The 18,749-nt window shown below is 34.1% G+C and overlaps 1 protein-coding gene across 6 annotated transcripts in view; it reads left to right on the top strand.

Annotated features, from left to right (window-relative positions):
• CEP128 (centrosomal protein 128) overlaps positions 1 to 18,749 on the top strand; it is a 125,506-nt gene that overhangs the window by 96,012 nt on the left and 10,745 nt on the right. For 3 of the 6 annotated variants that reach the window (XM_068683035.1, XM_068683039.1, XM_068683036.1), the window contains exons 21-23: positions 6,225 to 6,302; positions 8,358 to 8,471; positions 12,386 to 12,494. In XM_068683035.1, the coding sequence (XP_068539136.1) occupies positions 6,225 to 6,302; positions 8,358 to 8,471; positions 12,386 to 12,494 (301 nt within the window). Of the gene's footprint in view, positions 1 to 6,224; positions 6,303 to 8,357; positions 8,472 to 12,385; positions 12,495 to 13,153; positions 18,745 to 18,749 lie in introns of those variants that run through there. The other 3 variants (XM_068683040.1, XM_068683041.1, XM_068683037.1) reach the window with 2 other exon arrangements.

Raw genomic sequence — 18,749 nt, forward strand, 5'->3', positions numbered from 1 at the left:
TTTACTAGAATGTTTCTAATGTGCTGCAAAGTCCTTCATTTTAGATTTAAATTTTATATTCTGTCAAATTATAACCATAGAAACACCGAAATTAGAACTATTAATGCTACTATAGTGGTTTTTACTTTTTCAACGTTCAAAGTGGGGAAATCTATAAGTTAAATTCCTATTTTTTTTCCTACTCTGACACTAATTTGTTCTGAAACCTTGTTTAAATCACTTCTCTTTGCATTCAAATTTTTTCAGCTATAAATGTGAACAATATTTTTTGTTCATGGAGACTGTGAATTAATTTTGGTAATGTTTTCTGAAAGGCTTAATGAAATACTGTTAGTGTACAAAAAAAAAGTTAATGTAAATTACATATAAAGATTTTTAGCCTGAAAAGCTTCAGAAATTTGATGTTAGCATTATGAATGACAAGGAAGTCTTTATACTTTTTACAAATCTGTGCCCACTAACTTTGTATTGTGCGCTCTGCCTCATATGTTATATTTCTTTTAATATCCTGTAATTATTTCTGGATATCTTTGATCAAAATCTTAGTAAATGATAAAGAACAGATTCTTAAAATTTAGTTCTGTGTACCCCAGTAGCACTAAGAGCTCTAGCTGATGATTTACAGAGAGCTGTCTTGCCAGAAGACTTTACTACCTCCTCCACATTTCCAGCTCAAACAACAAAAAGTTGTTTGATGCATATGTGCATCAACTGAAAAATTGTGAAATACTTATCTAATATTTTTCCATATAAACAATTCTGTAGTTACCATGGGGATGGGATGTTAAGTGATAATGTTGTGAGAAAAGAGACGGTCCATGTCACTGAATTTTAAGTATCCATGAAACTCTATTAATTAAAATGTTCTCCACCCTATGGGTTCTCCACCCATTCAGACTCATCTGGAGCCTGAATTAAAAGTTCAGTTAGTTTGACATTTGCAATGCTTTGTTAACAAAGGTTTACTGTTTTTCATTAGTACAAGTGCAATAGTTGCTTAAAAAAATCTTACTAGCTTGAACGTCAATGAAACAATATTGTTTAATAAAAGTCAATTGAACTTGTATATTGTATAACTCAGATTTATATGTATTGTTTATTTCATAAATGTAAATTGATTTCTTAATGTGATGAAATCATCAAAACAATGCTATAATTGAGAAGCGGTGTAAGTGGAATATAATGATATACAATATTTATATTGTTTTCTCTTAAAGTTTCCTCCATATGGAAGATGTACTAGGTCCCAGAATGTCCCATTGAGAGTGGAATTTGCCTGGTATATGAAGGTCAACAAAGAAACTCAGGCCTCTTAAATAGAACCACTCACTGTTAAAAGAAGAGCTTATCATACATCAATCTAGTTCTGGAGATGGAAGCTGACAATGCATAGTTCTGCAGAGATTAACAAGGAAAGCAAAGATACCTTTAAAAATGCTGGATACATCCTATTCTTGCTATTTAGGTATTCAACATGCTAAGTCAATTTAAAAATGTCATCATAGGTCACCTTTAAGATTACATCCTTCATCTGAATTATGTGTAACTCCCTGATGAAATGCATTGCAGTCAGTTAAAATTATAGTTGCATTTAATCTTTTTATGGATATTCTTTGGAGATTAGCTAATGGTTACTTAAGTCAGCTCTAATTTTCAAAAATATCTGTGCTATACAGATAGCCATTTGTTTTTACCTACCTCAGAAAAGAGCACCATATGTGAAAGTCAGTGAAGTTTGGTTTCTGTTTTATGTGTTTTCAGTCTATTGAATATAAAGACAAAATTTAAGAGAACTATACACAAACCTGCTTTGATTTCTGTGAATTTAGCATTGAAGCTTCAAGACTAAAAAATGTGTATGTGATCTCGATTTAGATCTGTCCCTTGAGATAGTGTGAAACTGTCTATCAACAAGAATACATCAATATAGAAGGATTAACTGTTCAGATGCAGTCTGAACATCAAAGTGTTCATATGAAGTCGTTGAAAATGAGTAATTTGTTTTATCATTCTCAGAAAACATAGAACACCCTTTTTCAAAGTAAATCGTCTTTATTTTAAAAACATGAAGATTAATAGCACTCACTCTATGGAGGAGTCTGCTGTTAAGTAAAATACTATGAATACAGCTTTACTCAGTACGATTGGTGTTTCTTCCTCTTATCAGTTCCATCAGTACCTTCTGTTCCCTGTTAAATAACGAGCAGACAGATGCGATTGCTCTCTTTAGGATTATTTGTATGCATTATGGCATATAGCTTTCCTGTTTCTTGGAAAAAAGTTAACAGTACTTAAATGCCCTCTGTGTCAGGTGCTTCCAACATCCTTTTTCACATTTTATCTTGTGTGTCTAAATCCATCTCTCTTAATAGAATAGAGTGTAGTCATTAATGATACAAGCGTGGCATTTGATCCATGTTGTAGAGGTTGCTGTGCATTTCACTAAATTACCAGACCAATTTCTATGGGGCAGCTAAAAGCTTTTCCATCATCTTTCCCTCACATTTTTCAACATACTATTTTCCTTCCTTCTTCTTTATTGACGTTTCCCTAGGGAACTTTTGCTTTTTATTTTTTTTGTACATCACCACAATTTTCTTGGTTGGTTTTATGAAAAGAGAATACATTTCTGTCTCTGAATATACTAGTGTATATTGTCCTATTCAAATCACTTCACAAACTGCTCAGAAAACTTAAGACAATTTTAGAATGTAATAGCAACCAAATTACAACAATGACCCAAATATAAAGCTTAAGGAAGAGTGTATGTTACAGGATAGGCAAATGTTTTGTTTCCTATTCATTCATTTGGTCAGATTCCAGCCATTCAAAGCTCAGAGACTTCCGGACGGAGATGTAGTTTCTATGCATTTGGAATCCTTTCCTGAGGTTTCTCATTCATGAACTGACCCGAATTCTGCTTAAACTGTGTGACTTGTGATTTTAAGCAAATTTGTCATTTCTCCCCTCAGGCATCTGTTGTCTTTTCTGAAGAGTCCTGCTTCATTGAATGATTGTATTTAGTCATTCCTCATGTGAAAGAAGCATTCCATGGCTTTGGTTGATCTTCTTGCCCTTCTCTGAGCTTTCCCCATTCTAACTGTTCCTCTTCATATGAGCTTCCCACTGCTGCACTCAGTAGGCAAGATGCAAACTTGCTGTGGAGTCATACTTCTGAGTAGTTGTGTTCTCTGGCTTGGTTTTTTCCTTTCCTAATTATGTCCTGTGTGAGGACATTTTCTAATTTTTATTGAGCACTGAATTAGCAGATTCTTGGAACTGCATGTTGTTTACCTCATGATCTCATTCCTGCTCAGTAATTGTTAGCTCAGAAACCGTCATTTTGTGTGTGAAGTTAGGATTACATTTCATGAAGCCAAAAAAACTGTCAGAAATCCAAGAAGCCTATATCAACCCTTATCCACATGCTTTTTGATAAGACGCAGAAACTAAGGACTGAGTATGCATATAACCCAAAGGTTGGTCTTCTGCTTTCAAGAACATTCAATAACGTAACAATAGCTTTAAACGACACAAGCTAAGGCACAGCTAAAATTTTTCACAAGTAGTATGTGACATAGATAGGATATGTTTAGGAGATACTTGGAGATTAGAAATGATGAGCACCTTCCTTCATTTACAGTGTGTGTTGATATGAGGTCTTGTCACTGGAATTTACAGAAAGAATTGGCAAATGGGATGGCTTAAGGTGTGGGCATACACTTAGGACCTGAGTTCCTTTTATGATGAGAACAGATTACAGGTCTTTATTAAAAAAAAAATAAATCTTTGTAGTTGGAAAACTGCTATAACTTGAATATACTTCATGGCATCATGAGAAGCCACGATGTTAAATTTGTCTTGTGTCCCCTACAACTTTATTTCAATTCTTTATGACATCTCAAATGTCTGTTTTCCAGCAGTTCACGCCTTCAGCAAATGTGTTAGGTAATATATACCATAAGCTTAAAGTAGTTATAGTTTAATCTGGTGCTGGACCAAGAAAAGAGGTGGTGTTTTGTTACAATTCTTGTATTGTTTCCTGCGAGGAAGGAGTTTATTTCTGAAGGGGTGGGAGAGTTTTTGCTCTTCAGAATAAAAAACTTGATGGGCATGTATCTGTATGATAGCAGGATGACTGCTGAATGTTGTGAATCAATATTTTGACCCACATATAGTTAAGTTTGCATTTAATGAGACCAGGTGTAGATTTGATTGCTTAGAGTCTATTGTCTCTCATATATTTCTCAGCCTTAGAAGCATGCATGCAGACCAGGGGCTACTCAGGAAAGGAGCAGCAAACATTACAATTCATCATAAATTAATGTAGTGGAAAATCAATGCTTTGATGAACATAAGGCCACTGTAAATGAAGCATGAAATATGAATGACTACTGCTTTACTGTGGTAAACGTGAAATGGTTGATACTTAGAAGAGGGAAACATTAGTGAGTGATAGATACCTCTAGGCAATTGTATTTTGAAGTTGAGAGGTATAGTAACATTTGGAAAAAAAATAATGTATTTTATAGCTATAAAAAATTCTATGCTATAATCTGTGAAAAACACTGTAAACACTATATGTAGGCCTCCTGCCTGACTGCACGCTGGAAATATGAAGAAGAATCCATTTTATACATTCATTATTAATGTATATCTGCAAGTTCTATAATTCTTTTCTGGTAAACAACCATATATGTTACAGGAAAAATAATACTTTTCTCCTAATAAATCTTTGTAGATGAGTTTTGTAAGTTTTTATTTATATATATATATATATAAATATATATATATATAAAAGGCTTGATAGCAAATTAAATTGCACATTAAAATACAAGATTTCTTATGATGATAAATTTTAGTTTGGTCTAACTACAGCTAGCCAAATGCAAAATCTACTAACACCTCATGCAGCTGTTGAGACAGAATGCACTATTTTCTTGTTACAAGTTGATAAACTATTAGTTCTGACTGAATTTTGCAAAACTGATTGGGCCTACTTTCTTCTCTGGAGATCAGCCCAAGTATGCACCTTCCTGTCATTACAGGATTTTGTCAGTATTTGTCATCATCAGATGTCAACCTTGCAATTAAGGACTTGTTCGTACTGAGTGTCCTCAGTGCTTCCCACAGCAGGAAGTGGTTTACTCGTCTTCCAGGCATATCTCTGTATATGCAGTCTTACATAATTCCTGTACTATTTTTAAAATTAAGATTTTAAATCTAACAAAATTAATGCTTTAGTATAAAAGAAAAGCTCTGTGTGTTTTAGCATTATACCTAGATTATCTCCACCTTATTTTCCACGTTTCTATTCTATTCTCATTTCTATTTTCTTGTTCTCACTAAATGACTAAGGCATCTTTGTTTTACTCTGTTTCACTTTTGACAACTCTTCCTCTGTTTCCTCAAATGTAAAATATCCTTGCTGGGCAATCCTTTTTCCCTCATTTTTTACGCTCTCCACATACTATTCCTCTCAAAGCAGCCAGTTTCAAGAGCTTCTTGGTCAACCATCTGTCAAAATTCTTTCCTCTTACCTGTGGTGACAATGTTCTTATTCTTCAAGCACCATTGACTGGAATGTTTTCCTGCTTCATTGTACGTTGTGTGAAGAGCAGAAGTTATTCAGAAAAAAAGAGCCATATTTGAAACCTCATCTTAAGTAAGATAAGCCAGGAGTATATCTGTTTTTTCTCCAGTTTTCTTCCATTCCCAGTGCAGAAAGAATTTAGCAGTGGGATGAGAGCAAGGTAATTGTTAATTGTTAACCAGGTGATTGTTTTATGGGAATAGATCCTAATATCATTGTCTGCCAGTACAGGTTTTTTCCTAATTAAACTAAATAATTGGAGAAGCAGAGAAATCACTGTCTCATGTTCGCTAGCCCATTTGGTCTATTGGGCCTGAGTATTGGTTTGAGGTTCAGTTTTGTGAGGTGCAAATGAATCCCATTTGGTCTGAAACTTGATCTTAATTTTTAATAGGAAGTGTATTTCTTATAACATTAAAAACAGTGTTAGGAGTTTTTAGGAAAGAAACATGCAACAAGACAGACAACATGATTGCTTCTAAATTGATGGTGTATCAGACATAAGAATGATCAAAGGCATGAAACTTCAACTGTATGAGGAAAAACTGTATGACGCTTCGATTTCTTCTTTTCTTTCTTTTTTTTTTTTGTTTGTTTGTTTTGATGTTTTCTCTTGTGTTCTCTTCATTAGAGTACTCGAGTTGCTTTAGACCATCTGGAGTCTGTTCCTGAGAAACTAAGCCTGTTAGAAGATTTCAAAGATACTGGAGTGAGAAATATTTTACTTAACTCTTTTTCAATAGTTCTAAATTATTTTGGTTAATTAATGTCCCCCCCATATGTATAGATAAATGAGTTAATTAGATATATAAAATTACATATGACAAAAACATACAGTAAGACTTTGTTGTTGTTGTTAATATAGCTTTATTGATGTAATTAATTTAGACCTAGTTAGTACCACTGCTGGGGTGTTCCATATGGTAAGCAAACATTGAGCATTGAGTGTAAAAAGTCAGGGCCTAACTCAGAGTATGTGTGTTGAGTGTTGAATTCTGATATTAATTGTTTAACATTCAAAATACTGTAATAAAATAAATTCTACCAGTTTTTTCAGCATTTAAAGTAATGAGTGAAAATAGATGAGCTTTACAGATGCTTTTTTTAATTATCATTTTTAAACATAATTTTTGTTTACAAATGTCAGATCTGCTCTCTTAGTATCACTGTCGGTGGAACTTATTGACAGTAGCAGTGAGGTACTGTCATATAGTCTTAAATTAGGTAGTGGCTGAGTGGCTTAACCACTGCATTATCATTGCTTCCCATGAATGAAGTCTGTAGTTTACTAAAAGAGAATTTGGGTTCTCATTGGACAAAATAAATTTTAAATCAGTATTAAATCATAGATAAAAACATAACATTTTGCATTTCATTTGCTGTGCAGTTTCTCCTCCTCATATATTCACAAACCTTTCAAAACATTTGTTTGGAGCATTGTTTATTCAAAATGTTCTTGCATGAGGTCATGTGTTAAGACCGAGCAGATTTAGACCTTGTTTTATGGTGTAAAAATAAACTTCAATTGGTATAACTTCAATTATATATTCATATATATATATTCAATATGGTGTAAACTTCAATATGGTATAACTTCAATTTCATGTTTCCAAGTATCCCCAGAAGAGGTTGACATTTGTCTTCTGTTTCTGATGGTTCTGCGTTGCTGTAGGAAAAATTCTGCTCTAAGCTAGGCAGAAGCGTGAATGTGAAGTTCCTACGATCTCCTTCACAGTTTCACTCTTTACTTGAAGTTACTATGAAATTATGTTGTCATTTCCTAGTTTGCCTTAGTTTTCACTTAGCCAGCATTTATGAGAATGGAACCCAAATTCTCTGTTTTAAATTGAACTCTGTTCCTCTCCTGTAAACTTTTAAGTTTTCTAAAAACTGCTTTCTTAACATGAGACCCTGCCAACAAGTGTATGTTGTTTAGTAAGTAATTTATCATTTATACATTTATTATTCAAGGAAAGTAGGCTTTATACCTTAGTTGTGAGAATTATGTCAGTTTTGAACTTCCATTAATTCTATTTGAAGTAATGCATTGGAATATTTTGTACAATAGGAAAAATGTTCTAGAGCCTGTTAAAAAGCTATATAACAATGTCCTATGGTAGTATGATACATATCTAGCATATTTTATTCTGAAGTGGTATGCATGAATGAAGTATTTCAAAGCCATTCATGGCTTTCCAGAGTTAGCAAGCTGTTTCATTTTTTTTTTTTTTCCATTGGAAGTGTAAGGAAACAAAGTAAATCTTCATCTGAAAATGCCTCAAAAGTTGTGGGGTAGCTGTATTCATTCAAGTGAATCCTTAGCTGCTTGTGAGAAGCATTATGTTTTCTTGTTCTGAAATACTGCTTTAGTCCATATCCTTGGACTTTTTTCTTGAAACATCTGTTTCTGAAGAATTGCAATTAATTTTTTTCCATTATACAATTCTTTGTTAGAAGCTATGTTAATAATAAATTTTAGAAAGAGTTACAAGATATCATTTACCAGTTAAGGATGAGGCATTAAAATGTTCACATTTTAATGTGCATTCATTTTAACATCATTTTAACATTCTGTTCTTCTGTACAGAACATCATGCTTTCATATGAGCCCTGTATTTCGGCCTCTAAAAGTTCGTGATTCGTTTGTTCATTGCTGTATGGAAAACTCTGGGTGATACCTGTATATCAGGTATCATAGCCAGCCAACATTTACTAACCGTTTTTCACATTACAAAATCATTTAAACGTTTCAATATGTTTCTAGGAGTCTCACTGCCGAAGGGAAAAGATTGAGGAAAGGTATACAAAGTATAAAGAAATTGTGAGTTCTCTGCAGCAGCAGCTGGAAGATTCAAAAAAAAGAATCCAACAATTCAAGGTATGTGTGTGTATTCCACTTTTGTTTTGTGATTACTTTCACTCAGCAGTCTGAGCTTACTTAAAGTAATATTATCTCATAGTATTAACACAGACTAAATCTTACATGAATGTTTCTTTGTTCTGGAATGGCAGAGTTTTATGTAGCTACTATGGCCGGTGTAAAATTTGGTGACAGAAGTGTCTTCATTACCAAGTGAAAATTCCCCCCCCCAAAAAATCTTAAAAAATCCATGGAAAAGCTATCCTGTGTCTTACTATACTCTAGTGTTTACTTATGCCACTGCTTTGTCAAATTTCTTCTATGGAAATTTTTGGCTTGGTTTGTTCTCTTTTCCCTTGTCCTTTCACATAGAAGGTAAATACTGAAATCTGTTTCCAGCATTAAAGGGAATATTAATTTTTTAGATTGCATGTAATGATTTTTCACTAGTTCATTTTTGCATTCTTTACAAATGATCGTGTCCATTTCATACATAAACAAAACTGAGGCAAACAGAGAAGTGATTTGCAAAACGTCACTCATCTGACTAATAGCAGGGTTAAGCTTAATTTCCTAACTCCCTGAAATACAAATCAAGGGCTCTTAATTTAGAACCATTGCCTGGAAAAAGTCCACCTTTCCAGTTGTTAACATGCTTTCTTTCTGTTCATATTAGCTTGTTCCTTATCATATTACTTCATATTACTGCGTGTCGTTATGATAGCACCTTACTTTAGGACAACTACATTTTCTTATGCTACAGAACTAGGCAGTGATTCAAATAAATGACCAGAACTGAAGAATTGTGCTAGTGTTTCTGCTACTGCAATGAATCAAGATTCATTGGCAATGTATTTTCAGGTGCGTCTCTAAGCAGCTGAGCTCAAAATCTAGGATCAAGCACCATTTTCAAAAAACTTTAAGCTGTTTGTGTTCCCCACCTCAGTATTTGATCTGTGAAATGTTGACCTACTTACCTTAGGTCTTCTAAAAACTAGAAAAGGTAAAACGAAGACAGTGCATTTTAGCTTATTAAGTTGCTGCTGTAAGAAGGTATTGAGCTACTTGAGATAGCCATGTTGTTCTTCAGTAGGAAAGGAAGAAACAGGGCAGATTCACTTTCAGACTATTGCTACTGATAATCTTCAATTTCTGGAATTTGTTTTGCCTTCACACAAGACTTACTAATTCAGTAGCCACTGAAATTTGGAAAATATTGAAAAATCTAAGTGGAATGTAATCAGCTGAGAGTTAGAATATAATATTGCACTAAGCTGACTGAGCTTACAAATCGTGTAATTTGAACTCTGTGTTCAGAATCTGTAAAAGGCTGATTTCAAAACAATATTTCCTCTTTCTTTAGACAAGAGGGAGCATTTAATGGCTTTCTTTTAGTCAGGCCTAATTGGGTTTTTGCATGACATACAGTCTTCTTTGCTGTCACAGCTGTTACAAATAGAACAGAATGTTCAAAAACAAGTAACAGACGGGTGCTAATCTGATTTCAGTGATCAGGCTGGCTTAGTCTAAAAAATCCCTTTTTAATGCTTGCCTTTCTTACCCTCCCTTGGAACTAACTGCATTGTTGTTTCATATTTTTAAAATGTTGATGATTTGTCAGTAAGGAGTCTCTAAAGTTGATTGGTAGAAGTGTATAGTCAAGGACATCAAAGTTCGTTCTTTCTGATGGTTTCGTTTCGTGCTCTATACACAATGTAGTGCTTCTGCTGTATAAAGCTGGCAATATGTTTGGTAGATAAGAAAATAGATGTGTTAAGAAAAGGAGTTTTTGTAAAATACTTTACATTAATTCTACAACTAATTTATCCAAAATTGTTAAACTTTCTCATCAGATGCGTTTTCTTCCTAACCTTTCTTGTAGCACACTTCATTCAGCTTGCTTGCAAGCACTAATCTCAGACAGATATTAACTAATCCCATGTCTTAGCCTCTTTCGTTTTAAGGAGCAAAAATGAAATCAACGTGAAAGTTCTCCTTAAAACAGTTATTAGTCTTCCTTATGATTTGTTTTGTCCCCCCTCAGTCTTTCCAGTTCGCTTTAGCCTTGTCAGGAGTCCATGAGAAATACCTTTTGCTTAGAAGCCTGGGAAAATCTTAATTGCTATTTGTATAGGTTAAAACGTAATATTTCCTCTAATAATGGGGGCCAGAGGCTGACAGTGATTTTCAACAAAGAAAGGATAGTAGCTAAAGAAGAAATTGGGGAAAAAGAAGGTAAACACAAACAATAATAATAAAATAAGTAATAGAGAATACCAAATAAAGCAAAATCAAAAGAAAAAGTGAGAAGAAACCTAAAGATAAACATTACAATTGATAGACTTAAATATTTTAGGACAGTTTCCCTGCTACAAACATCTGACCAACAACTATCAAGGGGGAATGGCTTTAAACTAAAAAAGGGTAAATTTAGATTAGACATTAGGAACGTGTTGTTTATTCAGAGTGTGGTGATGCACTGGCACAGGCTGCCCAGAGAAGCTGTGCATGCCACATCCCTGGAGGTGTTCAAGACAAGATTGGATGGGGCCCTCGGCAACCTGATCTAGTGGGAGGTGTCCCTGCCAATGGCAGGGGATTGGAACTAGGTGATATTGAAGGACCGTTCCAACATAAACCATTCTATGATCTAGTCAAACATACCTAAAAGTAAATAAAATATGTGAGCTAAGGTACGTTATGAAAGTTGAAATTTCTGTAATGAGAAAGGCATTGTGTATTGTGGATGCTGGTAGAAGTGCCTTTTTTTCTTTTCTCTTTTTTTTTTTAAAAAAAAAAAAAGCTTTTCTCTAACATAGCATTTCTGGAAGCAGAATGAAAATACTAACTTTTTTTTTATTCTTTTGAAGTTGTTATTGTATTATGTACATTTTAGGTATTAAGTCTCTCATCAGCACATAAGGGGATTAATATGTATAATTCCCATTAGTCTAAATAGAAGTAAATCCCTCTTCATCGATGGGACAAAAGCTCATTGTATCTCTAAATTAATGTTGAATTTTTATTTTGTTTTCTGTTTGGTTTTCAAATCTTAGTATCAGTATGATAATAAATTGCAAGATGTTTTAACAAAATTCTCCAAGGGTGTTTATGATAAGAATTCAGTAGCAAAATGGCATGTTTTATGTACTGATGCATTTGTGCATTATTATGTCTTCTCATTTCAAGAAACTGAGTAATTTGGATACCAAGCCAAGCTTTTAATCTTATTTTGGAAGGTAATGGAACTGTGGACTGCTTGCTATATTGTTGATAAAGATTTACAGAGATTTTTGTTTCAATAGCATTTTTAAAATTATCTTCTTTTTCTAGCTTATAAACCAAACGACTTTGCTTACCAAAAAGCTATGTTGTATGGGTCTAGATGTAAATACTAATATTGTGATTCAAACTACATTCAATGGCTAAAAGAAAATAATGAAAAAAACATCTTGAGGTATTTTGTTATGAAAAATCAATGAAGTTAGTTTCTTCAGTGGTGGGCAAAATGTTTAAGTTTTGTTATTACTTACTTGTTGAACTTCAGTAAATTAATGTAGACAGTTCATTGATGAAAAATTCATTATTTCCTGATGTTTGCCATGCCAATATGCCCTGCACTGTGGATGTTATGTAAATAGAGAAGAGAATGTTCTTGCAACTTATTATAGTAACAAAGACTTGCAGTACTCCCAATGCTCTTCTCAAGGCAAAGCAGTTTGTGCTAAGATTTTGTAGTGATGGAGCAGGCATGAAATTCATGAGCAAATTAATTTGATCCTAACTGCAATACTTAGTCTGAGAATTCAAAACGGTATTTTCCAGGATGTGTGAAATCACAGCATATACCCATGTATTACTGTGTGCATTTTGTTAAAGATTACAGCTGTTTAATATAAAGAAGTTTATTTATTTTTATTTGGCTTCCATAGGATGTCAAAATGGATGCTGACATTTCTGATATACAAGTCGCTGCTCCCTCTTCTAGTTGGCGAACTCAAAACAGTTTTTTGTCCACCTCACTGCTCTCAGAATCAGGTTGTAAGTATTGTTTCAGAGGAAAAAAAAATCACAAGTAATGTATTTCCTCTTTTAACGCTGTTTTACTTGAAAGAGCAAGACATTCTACTTTTTGACAAAAACTGCTAGAACCATCTTAAGAGGCCTGCTGGCCTGCTGTACTTGAGTATTAGATACCAGATGGGTGTCTTTGTTTAAGAAATACTTTACATCACAGTGATACTTTTTTTTTTTAACTGGGTAATAAAATATTTTCTGTTTGTCATCCAAGCCTAGCCCAAAGAAATGGGCTGCACTTGGCACTTGTTTTCTGAATCTCTGCATGAACAATCATACACATGTAAGTTGTGTATCTTTTCAGGTTCCAAAGACACATCCTCATCCAAAAAGTTCTTTCCCACATCTTTCATTTGTACTGGTTAATCTTATGTTTTTGAAGCAGCTTAACAGTAAGAGTTGAATTCACTAATTCTGCTTGTACTTCAAAATTTGTTTTTAACTATTCTTTCCATCCCTTAGTGTACATATGACTTGGTCATAAAAGGTTACAGGATCTCTGATACAGATAGGAACTGCTCACTAAAAGATAGGACATACTAGATCTTTCTCAAGTAAAGGAACACCCTTCCGTGAGTGTCAGTAATGACTTAGGAAAAATTTCTTGAATATTTTTTTTTCAGCACACCAGATATCAGCACATGGATATGAAAAACTTTTCTTCAGAAAGATATCACCTTCCATTTATTTTCAGAATAACTAGTTTGCACTCTGGCAACCTTGTGAATCAACCAGTTATGTTCTATATCATAGAAAGTCCTATTTCAAGCTTCACTGCACTTTCAAACCTCTTTGTCTTGGAATGAGTACACTACTGTACACTACTAATTATCAGCAATAAATCTTGAGTTGATCTGATGAGGTTAAAGCTAATTGGTTTCTTTTCCTCTCAAAATCTGTAGGTTGTGATTAGTATCTTTTTGCGGAGTATGCTAAATAATAAAAATAGCAACAAAGCATATGAGTGAAAGCCTCAGTCTCTTCTGTACTTCAGGAACAGTTTCCCCCAACTCAGAGTTGTTTTTCCATTTTCCTTAATATCATCCCTGTCAATGTCTACAGCTCAGCCTGGTGCGGGTATAGAAAAAAAAAACCAAACCATACCTTAAAGGCAAGTTGGACTGTTAGAATAGGTCCAGAGGAGGACCATGAAGATAATCAAGGGGCTGGACCACCTTTCCTACAAAGAAAGGCTGAGAAGCTGGGGCTGTTCAGCCTGAAGAAGAGGAGGCTCTAGGGTGACCTCATTGTGACTTTTTAGTACTTAAAGGGGGCTTTTAAAAAAGATAGAGAGTGACTTTTTGCCAAATCAGATAACAATAGGACAAAGGGGAATGGTTTTAAATTAAAGAAAGGAGATTTAGATTAGAGGTTAGGAGGAAATTCTTAATTCAGATGGTGAGGCACTGGAACAGGTTGCCCAAAGAAGCTTTGGTTGCCCCATCCCTGAAAGTGTTCAAGGTCATGTTGGATGAGGCCCTGGGCAACCTGATCTAGTGGGTGGCATCCCCACCCATAGCAGGGTGGGTGGAATTAGATTTAAGGTCCCTTCCAACCCAAGCCATTCTATGATCACCAAGAGGTCCATTCTACCTCAGTGACTCCCTGATTCTGTAAACCTGCTGCAAAAACTTGCTGGATAAAGTGCCCGATAATGTGCTATCATGTCCTTGCAATGTTTTTTCTAATGCGGTCAAATGAGGCGATTGTGGAATAGTGGTGTTAGAAAAGTAGACTTGATTTTTATATAGCTGATCAGTTAATGAGATAAATCGAATAATGGAAAATAATTTCCATTTCAACTGAAGCCATTCTATTCTGTTTTTAATACCAGCAAAATGCACTGAATTTGATAGAATAAATTGGTGGACTAGTTAAAGATGATCTTTGATAGTCTTTTCTAGATATCTTAGAGGTCTTTTCCAACCTGAATGATTCTATGATTCTATGAAATACGGTGACTTATAAATGCTAAAGGTGTGATCAGCCTCACAAAGGAGCAACATAATGTTGGTGGATTATAGTTTTGAAACTGAAACATTGCTGTTTGCATAAAAATATAATACCTTTCATAGGGGCTTCCTTAATACAGGAAAGATTATTATTATTATTATCAGGAACAGGAATGTTTCTTTGGGTTGAACACTGAAGTGTATGTAGTCAATTCATTACTATTATTTTGGTTAAATATTATTTTCTTTTAAACATTAAGAGTAATCACAATTACACACATTGCTTTTATAGCATTAGTTGGATTTAATGCTATGTTAGGAGCCTGATAGTAGGATTAAAACTTTCATTTATTTCAGTAGCTTATTCTGAGTAGTGGTAGTAAATATGAATCATTCTCTTTTATTCCTGTAGAAATGATGCTCTTATCAAACTCTGTCCTCTTAATGTTGCAGTACTTGATGGGCATTCTTAAAAAAGACATAAACTGAACAAGCCCTTGAAAGAGATATTTTCTAATATTTCTAATTTGTGGGAAGAAAGAGGAGAGGCCAAGGTACAGTAGAGTTTGTGTGTGGGGAACCAGAATACCAATCTGACAAACCATTTTTTTCTGTAATTCAACTGGGAGACGTTTTTGTCAACACTTAGCTTTCCAGAGGTAAAAAAATAAGGGATGAATGAAAGACAGTAGCGATTCAATAGTGATCGTTCTGAAATATTTGCAAAGCCTTAAGCATTTGAGGAAGGCTTTGTTTGAAACAGCATTCAGTCACGGCTAAGGGACTTTTTTCTTGTCTAAAACTTTCAGGAAGGTATTTTCCACATCACAAATGAAGCAGATGTTCATACACGTATTTCATATTTTCCAATATTTTCCAAATCCTAGAGTTGTGCTGAGAAAGGTGTTTGTTTTTTACTTTTTCCTATTCATTTTTAAGGGAAAGAAACTGGTTGTAAAAAAACAAAAACAAAACAACAAAAAAAAACAATAAAAATCTTTGGAGTTTTAGTTCCTTAATTGCATTCTATTACAAATCCATTTGTCAGATTTTCTGAGGCTAAAACAAGAAGTAGTCTTAAGATATTTTTTTCTATTTCTGATTTTACATGTATTTGACTGTGATAGGATAAAGGTTTTTAATTTCTCACTTTGATGATTCTTTTCACCTAAGTGCTATTGTATATTTGTTGTGCTAAATTTGTAAGTAGGAGAGCAAGTCAGGTGCCTGTTGAAGATATCTCATGTATTTTATAAGTCCTGGTATATCCATCTAGCTGTCTTTGCAGGAAGGCATAGGTTTCCCATAAGTCCCATCACATCTTTTGAATCCCTTTGTGGATGTTTGTGATACCTTAAGGCATTTGAATTAATCCATAGACATTGGTTAGTGACTGAATGTTTTATGCTGACCCTGTACTCCACCATTCAAATTTTAAAGTGTATTTTAAAGTTGTTGCAATAGTTCTTCAGTGAAGGTTCTGCAGGAGTATTAATGTCACAAGAAGCTTTTCTTGTAACTGGCACTGAGCAGCAAATGATAAAATCAGCTGCTTCACTCATCTTAGTCACGTAAATTCCATGAACTTTTAATTTCAGTGATGATATTAATTAGTTATAATTTGAGGCTTTGACAATGAAGTCTAATTTGAGGTCTTTTGCTTCTAACCTCCTGTAGCTTTTAATAAATCTACCTGTAAGTGTCATCACCTATTTGCTGTGACTAATTCATCTCCTTACTTCTTCAGAAACAGAAGAGTTTTTTTTTTTTTTTTAATTCAATTTTCAGAGCAGTTTGCAAGCCTTTGTGATCTCTCTTAGACTCATAAAACCTCACAGATTATAGAGTCAATAGGTAGTATTAGGAAGTCTCTTCCCAATTTGTCTCATATAACTTGGAGAGAGCAGATGCATTTAATGTACTTTAAATCTCAGGGGAAACCTGAGATTTAAGTTCTAAATTGGTTGAAGAAAGGGGAGAAAATATGAAATAATAATTAAGAGAAAAGACAGTCTGCATCCATTTAACATAAAGTTTCCAATCAGCACACAGGTGAAAGGAAAAGTAATTAGTACTCTGTTTTATGTCTGGTCTTCATGTTTATAGAAGAAGTTCTTAGAAAGCATGATATTTAACTGACATATTATAATTTATACAAGGAATTGTTCATTAGATATGGTTTGCAGTCTATGTTATTATCAGATCAAATGGTTAGTATAAAATTTTACTATTTGTTGTTATCTAAAGAATAACACTCAGAAATTGTTTTTCATGGCCACTGTGCTTTTCTTCAGTTTTACAGCACAAAGGTCCCAAGAGTTACAGATGCTTTACATGAGCTTTGTGAATTGGTTCCTCTCTCTCTTCGTACAGTTCATCACTTCAAGGTTTTAACATGGATCTTTTCCCAGCAGCCATATGGCTTTCTGGTGTTGTTGGGAATTTATGTTCCAGGGCTTCATAAGCTATGACTTTATGGAAAAGAAAATAGCCACCAGTTTTCCCAACTTCTGTATCTAGGATCACAGTCTTCTCTGACCCTTTGGACCTGGTGATAAACAACACTCTTGTTTAAACATGGTGTATAGTAGGGATGATATCATGGCTGAATAAAAACAAGTTGCTGTAAATGTTGATTTTTATTGTCATGACAATTAACTCCTGCAATGTATGCTGATGTCTCTCTTTATCCCTCTATGTATACTTTTTCATAAGCTCTTAAGACAATTTGAATTGACATTTATAACTAAGTAACTTAATTAAAATTAAGAAGACATAATGTCATAATACTGTAAGACGCCATTCTAGAACAAAACCTTCCAGTGTTGCACAATGGTAAGAACCTGGAATAACTGGAAACTGCAAAATGCAAATTCATTTAGAGTAGTAATTAATTTTGTATATGATTTTTCTTTTTTCTTTACTTTGAATACTGATCACAGGAGGTACTGTTGAAAGAGCATACAGTAGTATAGTTCCAAACAAATACTGAAAACTACGATGAAAAATGTTTACTCGTTGTTTTACTAATGTCCGGGGCACAATGGTGTTATTTTCTTCCTGGACGTGGAAGCATACGACTCCTCCTAATTAAACTATAAGGACTATAAACTTGCTTCCTATTAAATAACTAACTTTTGGTTATATACAGCTATGGTTTTATGGGAGTATTCAGAAATAGCAATCCTGGTATTTATAATAAAGAATCAAGAAGAACCACTTTTCTTACATTCTTATAACATAACAGAAGAATGGTATATTGTAGAAATAGATATCTACTTTCTCCCCCTTAATTTCTGCTTTTTTCTAATAATTGATTGTTGTTTGGATATTTGGAATCTTTTCCTCCGGCATTTTATGATAAGATGATACATCAATTCATATTGTCCAGGTTTTGATACAACGTATCGTATTTAAAAGTAAGCATTGTCTATTCACCCAGCTGTAAAAATATATATATCTACATGGTATGGCATCCTATGAGCACCTATGCAATGTCACTAGTTTACTTTATTCTATGCTATTGAATAAGGTATTTCCTCAGGAATTTTCTGAGTGGTTTGTCTTGCTTTATTTAAACAAAAATGCTAGAAAATTAGATGTTAGTGAAATTATTGAATTTCAGAAAATACAAAAGTTTGTTTCTCTGGCTCTGGCTAGAGCAACCTCTCCTATGAAGGCAGACTACAGGAGTTGGGACTGTTCAGCCTTTAGAAGAGAAGGCTCCAGGGAGACCTTCCAGTGGCCTTCCAGTGCCTAAAGGAGGCCTACAGGAAAGCTGGGGAGGGACTCTTTGTCAGAGAGTGGAGTGATATGACATGGGGTAACAGCTTTTAAACTAAGAGGATACATTTAGATCAGGTATTATGAAGAAATTCTTTAGTATGAAGGTGGTGAGGCACTGGAACAGGTTGCCCAGATAAGTTGTGGATGCCCCATCCATGGAAATGTCCAAGGCCAGGCTGGATGGGGCTTTGAGCAACCTGCTCTGGTGGGACCATGGCAGGGTGGTTGGATCAAGGTGATCTTTAAGGTCTGTTCCAACCCAGCTTTATTCTATTATTGAAAATAGCATTAAATTATGTTCCTCTAGAAAAATAAATCTGTTTCTTAATTCATACCATTATTAATATTGAATATTTATTAATATCATATTATTGCTTGTAAAGGATAATATTACATCATGAAACATATTTCAAATAAACATATACATGCTCAGACACCAGAATGTGTTTTTCTAAAGATGCTTAATTACCTTTTTTGTCTG

The sequence above is a fragment of the Anas acuta genome, chromosome 5 (assembly GCF_963932015.1).
Source record: "Anas acuta chromosome 5, bAnaAcu1.1, whole genome shotgun sequence".
In the NCBI taxonomy this organism is placed as follows: Eukaryota; Metazoa; Chordata; class Aves; order Anseriformes; family Anatidae; genus Anas; species Anas acuta.